This window comes from Amblyomma maculatum, chromosome 2 (genome assembly GCF_055883805.1).
Source record: "Amblyomma maculatum isolate TAMU_Amacu chromosome 2, ASM5588380v1, whole genome shotgun sequence".
Classification (NCBI taxonomy): Eukaryota; Metazoa; Arthropoda; class Arachnida; order Ixodida; family Ixodidae; genus Amblyomma; species Amblyomma maculatum.
Genome location: NC_139345.1, coordinates 55406879 through 55422738, shown reverse-complemented (window position 1 = coordinate 55422738; position 15860 = coordinate 55406879). Strand labels below are relative to the sequence as shown.

At 43.5% G+C, this 15860-nt stretch overlaps 1 protein-coding gene and 1 non-coding gene across 2 annotated transcripts in view; one reads left to right on the top strand and one right to left on the bottom strand.

Moving 5' to 3' along the window:
* The window catches only part of MnM (myomesin and myosin binding protein), a 48705-nt gene extending 36782 nt beyond the window's left edge, over positions 1-11923 (top strand). The window contains exons 14-20 of the mRNA XM_084594178.1: positions 107-233; positions 3478-3659; positions 5996-6064; positions 8916-9003; positions 9473-9555; positions 10663-10867; positions 11386-11923. Of these exons, the coding sequence (XP_084450304.1) occupies positions 107-233; positions 3478-3659; positions 5996-6064; positions 8916-9003; positions 9473-9555; positions 10663-10867; positions 11386-11485 (854 nt within the window). The 3' untranslated portion in view covers positions 11486-11923. The remainder of the gene's footprint in view (positions 1-106; positions 234-3477; positions 3660-5995; positions 6065-8915; positions 9004-9472; positions 9556-10662; positions 10868-11385) is intronic.
* A 3239-nt stretch (positions 11924-15162) lies between these two features.
* Positions 15163-15234, bottom strand: TRNAP-UGG (transfer RNA proline (anticodon UGG)). Its single transcript has one exon. It is a non-coding gene; the product is annotated as a tRNA-Pro (tRNA).
* Positions 15235-15860: the final 626 nt, after the last annotated feature.

The following is a 15860-nucleotide window of genomic DNA, read 5'->3' as shown; positions in this document are numbered from 1 at the left end:
TTTTTTTTTTTTTTTTCCCTGAGCGAACAAAACCAAACCGCGAAATGCTGCAGCTTGCTCTCCTTTCAAGAACTCTGTTCAATCTTTGCGCACTTTTCATTTACAGGCGAAAGAGAGGTGACTCCTGAAGAGCCAAAATTCGAGTCCTGCGCACCCGATCTAACAGTCAGGCCTGGCGGGAAGGCAGTCTTTTCGTGGAGAGCAACCGGATCTCCTACTCCCACACTCAAAGTGTAAGTTCTTCGTTATTTTTATTCTCTTTCACAACATAACTAGCCCGCATGCTTAACCCACGTTGTCGGTAGGAGCACGAAAATTGGCCGAAAAAAAAAAGAAAAAAAGAAAGAACAGAAACACCGCCTGGGCTTAATATAAGCTCGACGGTTTCAAATGTACCGCAGAGGAATTTAACGAGGTGGTAGTGTAAATAAAGGCTGCGTTTTGGTTCATGTATCTTTTTTTTTCTTCACGTTAAGGTGTTGAGAAAGCATTGCAGTTTTGAATTTCTAAGGAGACGCAACACGCAAGTCTTCCATTTCTGTGAAAAGGTTTAACGTGATGAGGAACTGCTTGCTTCAGCTCCAAAACATCGGAAACAATACAGGAGAACATCAAGCTTGTTTTCGAAGTCTCATCCTCGGAGTAACTAATATCATAATACTAAAGGCATTCATTTCCGCAGCAAGCTGTTTGCCTTTGGGTCACTTTTGGCGTGCGACAAAAGCTCGTCACGATAGAACATGGTCGAAGATGACAGCTGAATTCTTTCTGGTTGTCGTTTTCTTTGTGGAAACAAATAATTTTTACTTTATTAGTTGTATAGGTTAAGCATAGAAATAGAGTCTTTCAATGCTCCTTCTGGTCACAAAACTCCTGCCGGAGTTTAATGCAGGACCAGAGCTGGACACTAGAGGCATAGCTGTGCAAACAAGGGCGCCGAGCCGCCGCCGCTGGAGCTGTCGCGGCTACCGTCATATTTTGAGTTGCATATGCACCTAAACGTTCAAAATGTCTTGAGTAATGTATTACGTGACGTTAAGCATGTGCGCACCATTAGGCATGATTGCGGGAGGAATTGGGACAACGCTAATAGTGTACGTACCTGGAGTAGACTTCAGGTGTGGGACTATATATAAGTGCGCGGCGTAAAACCTGCAGTGAGTGAAATTTATACCGTTGCGCGTCACACTTAACGCCCGACAGACGAGACACAGAGCCATTTATTTGTCTACTCCTGCCTACACTGTTCTCTCCAATCGCGAAAAATTGTAGCCCGAATGCGAAAGCACTGCCTCAAGCCGCACTGAACCCCTATGGAGCGTGATCACTGCGCTGAAGGCGTAAATTTGGTATTCGCAGGCCGCTATTGGTTGGTAGATCGACAGCATTTTTCTATGTCGTTTTTCTCCTTGTTGCACTATGGTTATAGTCAGCGGTTTAATCTGTGTTGTGTGCTTTGCACACCTGCGAGGACGTTAAGATAGCCTGTGGCTGTGTCAAAAACAGCACTGAACACAGAACGGCACGCTAAAAGCAAAATGCGATGCGAAAAGCAGCGTAGAAGTTGGGCAGGAGGCGCCGCATCATGCCGGGCGTTTTCCGTCGCTAGCACCCTTCGGGCGGTTCCAGAGATAGCCGCTAGGTGGTGACACCATAAGTGGAACTCGCGATAGCCACAGCAGTTTTCTAGTTTTACCACTTGTTTTGCAAATATCTTATGAATTCGCGAAACAAGTACTTAAGGATGTACTTAAGGAGTACTTAAGGCGACATCATTCTGCACTTCGCGAGTGCACACGATAATCTCTGGAATGCGCCAATGGCAGCGACGACTGCTCTTCGGAGCTCCAGCTTTTTGCTGCCCATGTATGAACCAACATTGTTTCTTAAATTTTGTGAAATGCAATTTCAGCTCCCTTAATATTACCTATCCTTCATCCGCTGCGCCAACAGTACCTTCATTTTCTTTTCACAGCACGATTCATATGCTAGAAGCGCCAATGAAGGGTACGTACCTATCTACGGGAAACACTTTGACGCTGCGTGCTACTGAAAGTTTTCGCTGCTTATATCTACTTTGGCTAATGTGACCAACACTTGATATTGAACACTTTTATCCAGCAGTACGTTCGGTGAAGAAGTGCAGTAACTAAAAACCGCCTAAAATGTGCTCCGCAAGAGACTCAAATTGTGTACAGCTGCCGGTCGCTTTCAGCAATACTAGGTTGGGCGGCCGGGTCACAGAGGCGTTTTCTCAAGTCGTACGCACGCCCTGCGACCTACGTAATCGTCGACTTCGCATCACTGCAGCTGAAACTGTTCTGTGTCAACATTTTCATTCACGAAAACGTCTTAATTCGCTCCCCGCATTAGCCGAGATCACACTTACAAATTATATACATTTTAATTATCTACTCCTCGCGGAAGGGGCGCGACATCGACCATTTGGGTCGGAAAGCATTAAAATGCTCTTCACAAACGCGCTCACATTTCAAGGCAGGTGCGCAGTCATCTGCTTCTTGCCCCGTTATTGTCCACTTCATTTACCTCGCCAGCTCCGTTTAATTGGCGACAGAGAACCAGCGAGACATTACTCGGTCACTCTTTTGTAGCCGGAACAGCATGCCAACAACCAAAAAGTGCCCGGCATGGTCCCATGAACACAAATTAGATTTACCGAACGAATAAAAATACAGTAAACGTGCAATTTCACTGCCAAGCAAGCAGCTGAAGGAGTTCCTTCTTGGTCGCAACAGCGCCCAGCTTCTCAAGCATTGCCCTTCACTGCCCAGTGGCGCCGCGATGCAGCAGCCGGGAGCGATATATGAAGCTCTCCCATATTGTTAAGAAGAAGGTTCGTGACTAGAAAGCACTGAAGGACTCTGACAGAACGAAACGTGCTCACCATAACCACCGGACTCTATTTCATGATTCATATTGGCTTGATTTCTTTTCTAGTACTTCTGAGCATGGTTTGCCCTTCGTTTCAGCATGACTACTGGCGAGCAAACGTACAGATTAGCCGCATTATAACAAAAAAAAAAAAAAGGGTCGTATGACATCCATTCGAGGAAAATAAATGTTAGGCGAAGAAATTCGCCCATCTTTCTTTCTTTTTTTCTGCTCATTTGAAAGGAAACGAAACAGTAACCTAAAACCGAATTTCATTCAGTGCGCTGGCACCCGCCTTGCGCTCTGGCCTAAAAAACCATTTGGAGTGCTTTCGCAACACCACCTTATTTTTGTTTTCATTTTTCTTTACTCCCATAATAGGGCAAACTTTTTCCGCATTATTACCCGAGGGAAAATTTTCAAGCCTTTCTTTTTTTTTTTTTTTTTTGTTCTCCTTGCACGAAACTCATTTCAAGTTTGCGACTGTGCGTATAAGATATATTCAGACCAGACCCAGCACATTTATTCGTGCACCCAACCTAGTCATACGTTTTTATTATTTGGTCCCTCTTTTCACCGACGCAGCATGAAGGACTCCAAGCCGCTGCGCACGAACCTGACGACGGACGTGATCATCTCAAAAGACGGCGTGTGCCGCGTCTGCATACCCAAGGTGTCTCCATCGGACGCAGGCGTCTTCACGTGCACCGCTGAAAACGACTCTGGAACGGCCGTTTCCACGAGCATCTTAACGATCGCTGGCCAAGGTGCCTATATGTAATGATGATTACGGCAGCTTACGGCAAAAGCAGCATAACACAAAGTATCTCTCTTTAATCATCTCCCCTGTGTATCACCTCAAAGAAACCCAGCATCAGGCAGGGGAAAGGTTCTGGCCTTATCATCACCAACTTGGCCACACTTGGAGTCTAACCTGCACCTGCCGCACGAGAATCGGATGTCCGAACCACTATAAGCCACCGGTGCACGTAGAGCCCTTGGTTACAACAGGCGTCTCGGTCCGCGGACGAGCTTAAGAGCAAAACTAAGGCAGATAATGGGTAAGGGAATATGTGACTGTAGCCTTCAGTCCGCTATACAAAAACATAAAACGAGCTGTGACTTTCAAGGTTTGACATAAGAACAACTAAATCGAATAAGCATCAGCCACAGGGCTGTCATCCCGTCCATGCTCTATAAGCAGATGTCAGCGATCTCATCTCTAGTTAAGTTGCTCATTTCGTTTTTTCGTGGATGGTGGGACCAAGTGGCGCGCTACTGTTGACAGCAGCCCGAAAGGGACGGTGAGCATGAAAATAATGAAAATTGCTAAGAGACTGTATACTGAGTCGAAGACTGTATGCATGGATGGCCTTGTCGGGATTAATTAGCTGTGCTTGGAAAGATGACCGGCTAAATGTGAGCCAAATGAACCGGTTCAACAAAATCAGTCTCCCTTTAAATTCGTCTGCATCATCATCGCACCTAATGGATTTAACTTTTACAACTTAATGTTATTGCTCTAGTCTCTCGATATATTCAGGAAGTTGCGTGTATGGCTTCTTGCATGTGGCAATGGTGCATTTAACAGACTTCCAGCTGCGCGTTACCATTGGCTACGTAATTTCGTCATCTTGTGTCTATGCCACTCCCTCATGAGGGCTTAAAGTACGACAACTTAAATCTTATTTCAATGGATATCTATCCAAAGGTTCAGCGCATAGTCTGGCTAGCAACTATGGATATACACAACTACTGCTGCCATCTGAAGCCACGCTGCCATAGTGCATGCGCAACCATTCATGTTAGTCCGCAACCGAAAAAAAAGGCCTTTTGTTTTGTTTTGTCTTGCATAATCATCGTTTACCGCGGTAGTCTCAGCCTGCTTTGAGAAACAAATAGAATAAAGTCTCTTCTTAACATTGGTTCCAAGATTCCTTCTGGTGCAGAGGAGTAGGGCTGGGCATAATTTTATTTAGTTCTAGTTTTAACCAAAAGCTTGTTTCTATGCATCAGGCTCGCAGTAATAAAACGGCCGTTAGTGAGGAAGCATCTTTAAAAATCATTCTGCACCGTGATGTGGCTATGAATGCGCCCAGATAAAGAAACCGTGTTTCTCACCACTAAACATCTGTTAGCATGAACCATAAGCCTACGATAATCGGCATTATCTCTGTCGGGAAAACTAGCTCCCGTCATCGCTTGGCAATACGCATCGATTAGTACTGAATATTGTAATAGGCGCCCCTGATAGCAAGATTCGTCTATTATAATGCAAACCAAATTGGAGCCATGGCATATCCGCGCGCTTTTTTATTTCTTTTTTTGTCTCTACAGATATCATAACGAGACAGAAGAGCTGGGAACAGTTTATGCTAGCATTTCGCTATCACAGCTGCCACCTCAAAAAATTATTCGGCTAACTCTTTCGACAAAAAAGAAAATACCTCTGGCTTAGGGTTTGTTAGCGTGAGAAAAATATGTCCGCTTTTGTTAAACGTTGTCATATTCGTGTAGAAAATGTGGATTTAGCAGAATGCAGGGTATCGTTTTATGGTCATGGAACACTCGCTTTTTTTTTTTCTCTACCAGCGCGGCAGAAACTATATACGAGTGCAAAGTGCTTAAAGTTTTGCCTTGGTACTCTACTGCAGTTTTCACGAAAGTTGTCTCGGTATAAAACCAGGGCTTTCAAGTCGGTGAGCTTGTCTTCAGAACTGTTATAAATAACAATCATTTTAATAGAAACGAGAACATCGCATCAGTGGCGTAGTCAGTCATATTTTTGAGAAGTGTCATTTGCCGACGGTAGAAAAAAATGGCTTAAAAAAGGTCGAGAGGAGGCCAGAATCGAGAAGGGGGAGACCGCTTCGGGAGAGGTGTTCTGACATCAAAACACTCTTCCTAGATACATCTTTCTACCACATTTGGGTCCTGCTTTATTATCTAAATCGGGCTTGTCACCGAAAAGCTCCTCCAATACGGACTGAACTAAATTTTTTATGGTATTTTTTTTTGTAACCACGCATGTTCTTTGGTGGTAGAAAATTCTATAATTAGCAGTTCATCTTCACGTCTTCTTCTTTTTTTTTTTTTTTTTCAGAGGAAAGCAGTGATGGCTTCCAGGAGGAACGACGCCGGCTCGAAGAGATGCATATCGACGAGCAACGACGTAAGCGCTGATTACGGCACAATTTTTCCAAAATGCAAAGGCTTTTATGTTTTGCATCACACATAAGCCCACAAGTTCAATTTGTAGATCCCTACACTACAGCGTACCTCATAGCCTGAGTTTCTTTGGGGACTTTTAACCCTACAAACCAACCAACCAGCATTACTCCACTCGCGCAAGGATCTCTTGCTTGCCGTACTGGCCCGCAATTATTGTCAAACTGCTCAAGACTTAGCATTCGACTTTCCTGCTTGTTGAAAATATGCGTTAGAATGTTTTACAAATACCTCACGGTTCAGAGAAACAAAGTGTCTTTGTTCATTTCCCAAACCAGGCCCTTGTCATGCATATCATTCAACTCAGAATAAAAATTGTAGGAGTATCACCAAACAATCATTTTTGTAACATCGCAATAAGGTAAAGCGCGTTTTTCTTAGGAGCCAGATTGTTACTTAAGGGAAAGGAAGTGAAATTTCGCTAATGTCATCTGGTGCACATTTATCTGAGCTTGCCGAAACTTCTTTGGCAGAGCCTTTCATGCTACCGAACTCTATACACTGCCAAAAGGGGCAAATAAATAAAAAAAACGCAAAAGTCCTTAATTCAAGCACATAAAAACGCTATCTAAGTAGTTCACCATTAAGAAATAACGTAAATAACAATGCGCTCACTTCATTCATAGAACGTTCACGAAGACTTAACAAAACCTTCTGAAATTTGGAAACTGCTTTCGAAGGGGAACAACAAAGTGTGTTGTAACGCTGGCAGAAAACTACGGTTTGATTCAGGGGATATTTCTGTAGTGCTGAGGTGTAACCAATATAAGCCTTCACTTCATCGAAGGTGACGTCTACTTAACTAGAATTATCCAAACATTTTGAAGTATATGCGAGCACTAGGAAGATGTACGCATGACATTTCGATTTGAATAATGCCTTCAAAGAATCAAAGTGAGGTATATAAATCTTCATTGTTATTCTTCAAATAGCATACAGGCACCTTCAAAACAGAAGAACCTTGAAAATTTAAGACAGATGTGTTTGTCTTTACGACATAAGGACAACAGCGTCTGATCAATTCACAAATACTGGCCACTCATCGTTGATGCTGCCGTTGCAGGAATAGAGCAGCACACTTACCACAAGATTTACATCGAAGACATGAAACGATGTGTGCGCAAGTGGACATTTTGCTACGAGCAATGAAAATTCAACGCCAAAATTGGGATATACTGGTGCTTAAAATGCAGTAATAAAGAGTTGTAGTTTCCACTGGAATTGCAAAGCATTTTAAGTGATCTAGTGGCGCAATATTTCGGTAAGCCTTGTATATTTTCTCACAACGTCATAGCCCGCACTACTTATGTGTAATGCATAAGGCGCACAATATTTCTATATGCTGGTAAACCAAATTAAATGTCCGTCGTAACCGGAGTCAGCATTAGATGTCTCCAAGAACCTATACACTTATATATATGAAAACTATTTCTAATTGATGCACGGTCGGCCTTGTTTTAAACTGGTAGGATTTTCAAGTAGCCATTGCAATATTGAGCATTGAATTGTATATTAAAAAAGCCAAAGCAGCGGCGGTCTCAATGCTCGTTTACTATGCAGGGTCCTCCCGACACAGCCTATCTGCAAACGAGCAATTTGTAATGGAGCCAAAAAAATTTACCACGTGGCCAAGCTAAGCCTCTATAGAGCTCATTCCTATAATATCAATGAAGTGATCCCACGGCAACGATTGTGGGGTGGTTATAGAGGGTGTTCGTCGAAAGATTAAGCAATTCGCAACCTGTAGCGGTAATGATGGGATCCCTAAACGAGCGGTATGGCATGAATAGTAGAATAACGAACGAAAATTTGGTAATAATCTGTCTTAATACTGAAGGTCATTGTTTGCTACCAGTTAGCTAATTGTAGCGGACATCTGCACATCCAGCATCAGTTATTAGATAGGAAGAAAAGTAAGCGCCTTTGGCCCTACGACGATAACAATTCGCGTGCGCGTGCCGCCGAGTTAGCGTATAGCCCCGCCTGCGGGCTGGCATATCTCATGGTCGACGGGTCTGGCATATCTTGCTCTTCCTCTCTTCTTCGAGCGGATAAAGGTAACACGCCGGGCTAGACATGGGGCGAACACAGTGACGAGGTTACTGTCGCTCTGCGGCCGCCAGGCGGCTCTTCCAAAGGCTTCAACAGCCTAATTTGTGGCGGCCAAAGGCGATCACATTTATTTCTCCACACTGAATAGTTGACACCGAATGCATAGATTGTCCTCTACCGTATGGCAAATACAAGTATACATATAGCTGCTGCAATTGCAAATCTAATTATATATGCATATACGCTATTTGCTAATTAACCTATCACTACCCTACTGAAAAAATTGTATGAGGCAATAACCTCACATTTTATCACACAATTTCACGCAATTCACATAAGAAATCACATACAAGTCGCATATAATTCCATATGGTCTCACAATTTTTTGCACTATATCATAAATTATGTACGATATTTTATGATAATGATGTGCACCGTATGAGAGTCTATGCGATTAGATGAGACTTTATGAGGTTATTGCCCCGTAGAACTTTTGGTTTTTCAGTAGGGTAGCTCGTGCTATTGATTTTACGGCATATGCCAACGCCGTCACATGATAACTAAGGAATCATCACCCTACCTCGAAAAGCAGAGTTCAAAAAATGTTTAAATTTTTCCACTCAATTCTATTTATTTTTCTCGTAAAACACGAATTGTTCACACCGCATCATAGTACTCGAGATAGAAAATTTGCTTTTGAACCATAGGCTCCTGCATTCAATCGCTGATCTGTTCCACCACAGAGGAAGCCGCAGCGGTTGAACGGGCTTCCATGGCACACCGTCCACGATACGACTTGGCACCCGAAGAGGACAGAGAAGAGTATTACAAGTGAGTGGACGCCCTTTCATGATAACTGCCTAATGCTACAATTTTTTTTTCTAGAAAGCCAGATAATTAAGGTCGCTCGTCATTTTCGAATCTTTGTCGGCACTTATTAAAGCTTCGTATCCACTTTCACCAGAGCAAACAAACAAAGAATTTTTGCAGTAAATTTCGTGAAAAGAATGTAAAGATTATTATTGAACACTTTTATTTCGTGCTTAATTTTTTTTTTCCTTCCGCAGGGCAATCGCACTACTTGAATGACCAGTGCACGTGTACCTTGACCACTGACACTTAGAATAGCAAACCAAATTAGCTACGCAATTACTCTAAAGAATGCTAAATTTCATTATTTACTTTTTACAGCGCTCAGTTTTTTTTTTTACTTCCAGAGTACTGCTTTCACGAACAGATGCAAGTCATTTCAGAATGACCATGTGCATGAAAAAGGTCATAATATCTTTTTTTTTTTCAGACCTCGGCGCCACTTCAAAACTTACGGAATGCTGGGTCTCAATTATCTAGAAGATGTTCCCCGTACAACTCACGAACCGTTCTGTAAGTATGGAGCAAAAAGACCCAGGCGCGAGGCACAGAAAGCGTTCTGTTCGCCGTTCTCGTGTGATAGTGTTATTTAACTGTAAAAGGAGAAACCCATAGTCTCCACCAGAAATTTTAGTAAATATATATATATTTTTTTTCGATCCATTGAAAGAAAGGGAAGAGAGCACGCTCGCGTGGCAAAACCTTAATGGGTTCGGTTCAACCAAGACACTTTGCTTTTCAATATCACGAAACGATGCTCTCGTTGTACAGCGCCCGCCTCGCATTCGGGAGGTACTAGGTTCGATTCCCAGTGCCACCGTGTACCCACCGGGAACCTAATGAGCACCCCCTGTACTAATTAGAAAGCGGCGAGGATAGAAGTTAGCAACTCTTAATGCAAACAGATGAGCTAAGCTGCAGTTTTCAGATCTAGATGCAACAGCTAGGTTACTTGCAAAGGCTTTTCAAACAACAACGTGAGGAGATGAAGTGCAGTGTCGATGAGCTTTAGAATAAGCTTACCACTCAGCTTTGCAATCCTCACATGTGAAGAAACACGTGCACTCCTAAACAATAAAATTTTCAGGCTTCGAAGTTAGTTCCGCCATCTCTCGGAAGGAACATGCCCAATCGCTTGTCAAAAACTGCTGCACATCTGTACAGTGCACAGCATGTAAACAAAAAGCTCCGCAAAAAAAAAAAAAAAAAAAAAAAAAAAAAAAAAAAAAACTGCAAGAACGAATACAGTGGCCCAGCATCACTCACAGTTGTACGTGCCGGGGATGCCTTTGTTCAGTAATCGCATGAATGAAATTATATTTACGACTCACAGCATGCTCAAGGAATTGCGCTTAGTGGCACACATGCAGATGTGAACACAGAAAACACGCTTCGTCTGTATTCAAGTCTTCTTGCATAACATTTTGCGCGACTCCTTCAGTAAGAAACATCAACTAGCCTCCGCTCTTGCCTTGCCACAGCATGCACTTGGCGTGAAATCATAGCAATGAAAAAAGACAGGGAAGCTTAACAGCTAGCGATATCAGTCAAGTGAACCTAACCGCTAGCTCTCATAGGTGCATTCCTCATATTCTTCAACACACATACCCTGTCCAACAGCCGTCCCTGGGCCGCCTCTGGACCCCGTGGTGACGGAGACCGGCCCAACGTCGGCGACGCTCGTGTGGACCAAGCCGATCTACAACGGCGGCTCGCCTATCACGGGCTACCGCATCCAGTGCCGCGAGGTACCCTCCAAGCAGTGGCGTGACAAGGCGACCTCGCGTATCTGCCTCTGCGATATATTTGGACTCAAGCCTCAAACGTAAGTAGTTCCATCGGCGTCTGTACAATGGCCTAAAAGGCGTTTGTTGGGAAATTGCATGCATAAACGGAGCACCTTCGATTGAGGGCATGAAAAAGTTGACCTGCTGTTTTTATTTTATTCCATCTATACAATCTATGCAATTGGTAACCATTTTATTTGCTTTCAACTATGAGTCATTAGCTAAATCTAGGAACAGCAGCAGCCTTTGGCTTGGCAAGGAGCTTTACATAAAACTTGCTTTTTGTTTGGTCCTGTAATCGGCAGCATGCCTTTGTGCTAAGCAACGAGCCGTCACAACTATGTGCGGCCTGATTCCACTATAAAAGCCTTCAGAACCGTTTAACAAATGCAGAATCAGTTTTTTAAGGCATTTTATTCAAGACGCATAAGTCAGTGTTTGCATTCATTTATCCCCTTTAAGCGTCATCAGAGTGCCATGGTACAGAATTGTCAATGCGACCTTTGATCGTTCAGTTTGCAATAATTCTGCTTTCTTTTTATTTTTTCCACTGCAGGGAGTACGTGTTCCAAGTAAGCGCTGGCAACAAAAACGGCTGGGGTCAGCCAACTATCGCAGTGCCTGAACTGAAGAACTGGCGATGGCGCCAGCAGTGATGACCCACGGATGTGATTTCTTGCTGAAGACTGCCTCGCTGACGGACCACAGAGCCGTGGATAGTCGGAGCGACTTTTCGCAGTGCCATCGTCTGGGCTGTTGATGTCTCTACCGAGATGTGGACGGGAGTTGTCATGCGTGATTACCACTACACTGCCAGCGACGTTCTTCTTGTTATGTTTCGCTCCCCACATCCCTACTCTCAAGTCACCAACAGAGACCGCACTCACAGTATTTGAGGAGTGCAAAGTATGAAGCTTTGCGCGATACTGTGGCTGAAATGAAAAAAAGGTTTCCGCGTCTAAATAAGATATTGCCGCCTATCAAATGTAGGTGAAATTTGCGGAAGTGTCAGGTGTACATGCTCTGTCGTAAACATAACGTCTCCGTGAGACAGAAAAACGTTTTTGTGCATTGTAAATGAACCTTTGCTGAAATTTGTTTTCTGTACCTTCCGGTCGGAAGCGCCGGGGAAAAAAAAAACTAATAAAAACGCAAACAAAAACAAAAGGAGGAGTAGTAGAAGACCTTAGTCTTCAAAGAACTGATATTTTAGCGGCGGGTCTTCAGGAACCAGTCATGAGCTCTCCCTTGTGTTAGTTTTTCGGTAATTTCGCCTTTTGCGCCGTGATATGTGTGCCAAAGCAGCGCAGCTCTCGAGCCGGTGAGATTGGTGAGAAACTGCCTGTCAATCCGCTGAGACTGGCCGCCTGCCTTGCAAAGCTCAACTTTAATGTATCTTCTCTGTTATAAACAGGGTGCTCTGCGAACGCTCCTTTGTAGCTCCTTTTGTGTGCTTAACTGAAGTGCAAGCACCGGTGTTAGGCATGTCCAAGCCGTGCACCAGAATTCCTTTGTGTTCGGGACAACACAGCATTGCTTACGTTTGCTTCGCCTATTATACTGCAAGAAAGTGTAAGACATCTGTGCTGATTTCTCAACTGAGTGTTCAGTACGATTGTAGCCATCTGTTGGTCTTGCTTAACTCAGCGTTGGTTCTCCTTCAATCCGATTCTTCTTGTTACTTGGCGTCTCAACACTTCGACTCGATATGAATGGAAAATTATTGTTGCAGCAAACCACTACAATATTTAGGATGCTTGTGCTCGGGGATTAAGCACTCAAGGATCAGCTTTTACTTAAGAAACAGTGACTATAGGAAGTAATAACGTACAATAGTACGCTAACTCCAGCTTGGAAATCTTGACAGTTTGTCTTTAGTAAATACCATAGATGCTATATAGGTTGATATGGACACATAGCACGTGTTAACACGCGTTAACTCGCGTTAAGATGGACAGAAATAGCTAAGTTCCTTTCTCAATCCCACTGTTCCAGTTAGAGTTTTTTTTCAGGGCTTCATTATTAGCTGTAGAGACCTCACGGCTACTGCATTGATGTTACTGCACACTCGGCCCCGGTAACTGTGCAGGATTGCAATATAACCAAATAATTTAATCCTTAAATGGACTTTGGATGTGCCTCACTCACCTTTTTGTCACTTTTGGTCGCCACTTACAGCTGTAGCAAAACTGAACAAGAAAGCAAAGTGCAATCGCAATATAATTGTTCATAATTTGTTGCAGTAATACTGTTACTTGCATCCGTTCACTTCTAAGACTTCGCGCACGCTGTGAAATTCAGCAGTTTTAGTCGCTAGAGGACACTTACTTTTACGAAGTTTGAGTTAAATTAGTCTTTTCGCACCCTTGTCATCATCTATTGGCTCAAGATAAATTTTGTCGGAGCAACTATACTCGCTGGAACCTCGACTCAAAATGGCCTAAGATACTGGATATGCGCTAAACTCGTGAGCAGTCAGAAAGGGCCGTCGGCTTGTGACAAGCCTGGCTAGTTTAACTTGACTAGAACGTTTATACTAGTGACGCTGATATTGCGATGACTTTCACTGTATTTGCGAATTGCTCTTTCTAAAGTAGAGACACAGAATTTTGCAGTTTCGTTTCGACGAACTAGAGGCAAACTATCGCTGTTGTCTTTGAAGCCCTGTCAATATCATTGATTTGGTTTTGGATTTGGGGTTTAACGTCCCAAAGTGACTCAGGCTGTGTCATAGTGGAGGGCTCCGGAAATTTGGACCACCTGGGGTCCTTGACGTGCAATGATATCGCACAGCACACGGGCGCCAGCTTTTCTCCTCCATCGAAAAACGGCCGCCGAGGCAAGCATTAGATCCCGCATCCTTGGACACGGCAGTCGAGTTCCTTAATCACTGCGACACCCAGCGGGGTCATTATCATTGAACTCGTACGTCTTATCACTCTACCCATTGCAATGCGCACAAGGAAAAAGTTGGCGCTATTTAATATTTCATTTTTTAAACATATGCATGGTATACTCATACATGTATCGTGCATGGGCAAAAAGTTACAAAAAAATCTCTTTATGGTAAACGCGGGCTGTTCGATGTCAAGCAACTGTCCATGTAATCCTTTCGAGAAGAAGCGAAAATGAGGTTCCGCTAGCTGAATGTTTCAGGAAACTAGAAATGTGATGCGCAAAATTGTTTCGTTAAGTATTGAGATAACAAGTGCTTGTGTTTTTGTCGTGCTCTGACATTCTAGGACAAGATGGTGTTATGCTTGATATCTCGTTCCCTTGCACAATTAGAGAAAAAAACATTTTTCCCATTAAGGAAAAAAAATTTAAGAAATATCTTCGTACATAGTTACCGTCTGCTCCCCACGGTATGCAAGACATGCAATGCAAGATTGATATACATTTCTGCTGAGATTCCTTCACGGCCACAGGTAAGTTACCATCAAAACTATCAGATTGATGTCTACCGCATTTCGAAAATTGCGGTAGTTTAAGTTAGGCATTAAGCATTGCCACTGTACCATAATATCTCGATTAACCAACGTTAGAGTGCTTATGTCAGCAATACTCCAACGGTGATGCTTAGACAACACAGCATCTACGTCGCGACAACAAACTGCTTTCACATGACCGCACCAGAAAAAACTAAAGGAAACGGCATGAATTCCTGGTGCACTATTCGCTCTTAGTAAACGAAAACCGAGGTAAGAAGGCGAGCTGCTTGCTTATTGCACAAGAATGAAAAGAACGAAAAAAAAAAGTATCCTGCGTCCTTTCCATTTTTTTTTTTTTGCTTTCTTGACCATTTGTACCAGAAACCAACCCTCCTGCCTGCGCCGACATCGCACAGCACACGCCGCCTCTCTGTTTCGCCTCCATCGAAACGCAGCCGCCCGACCACGGTGTCGTGTGCTGTGCGATGTCGGCGCGCGTTAAAGACCCCCAGGTGGTCGAACTTACTCTGGAGTCCTCCTCTACGGCACCCCTTTCTCTCCTTCCGCTTTCACTCCCACTTTCCTCCCTTCCCTTACGGTGCGGTTAAGGTGTCCACAGAAAACCCTGACAGATGCTGCGCCTTTCCCTTCCTGTGAACGAATTATTATTATTATTATTATTATTATTATTATTATTATTATTATTATTATTATTATTATTATTATTATTATTATTATTATTATTATTATTATTATTATTATTATTATGCTGACTGCTAGCACCATGACCAGCGTATTCAAAAAGCAGCGAAGAGCTCAAGTAGCACGCCCTGAGCCTTGCGATATACCAATAAAGAGTAAGCCGCTCATTCTTGAAAAGCAATAAAAAAAGCATGCTTTAAGGGCCCGTCCGGGATTTGAACCCGGGACCTCTCGCACCCAAAGCGAGAATCATACCCCTACACCAACGGGCCTGCGTCGTCGCTGGAAAACGAGCTTGATGACGTACTACAATAAAACGGAGGAAGACAAGAACTCGATACAGGAAACTTTCCTGTACCAGTTCGTATTCTCAGCACGTCTGCGTTCCGAAGCGCATGTAATTACACGGTACATAAGGCGCCAGCCGCACCATCAGAACTTTTTTTTTTTTTTTTTTTTTTTACGGGTCTGCAAAAATCTAAGCGCAGTGCATGTGTTTTAGCACACAGAAAGAAGAGAGGCTGAAGAGTTTATAGCGACTTCGAACTAAGTGGCCAAGACGTTCCTGTCGGTGGCAGAAACTACGAAGCATCAATAATAAATGCAGCACGTCTGCAGACTGCTCTCTCCACGTGGCGAATCAAGGCTTCTCAAACAAGATTTAGTGAATGTATTAATTACTAGGTGGGTTATTCGCTCTCCCCCAGAAAGAGTGCTTACAGGCGTGTGAAAAGCCAGCTGTCAGCTAAGCTCCCTCAACGGTCCGCCGTAGTGTAATGCGGAGATGCATGCCAAATTGTGCGAGGATTGCTTTCCAGTTCTGCAATAACTCTTGGTTAGTATGCGGTTAAGAAAAAGAGACACATCAACGAGGATACTTCACTGCGCGCAGTAATCA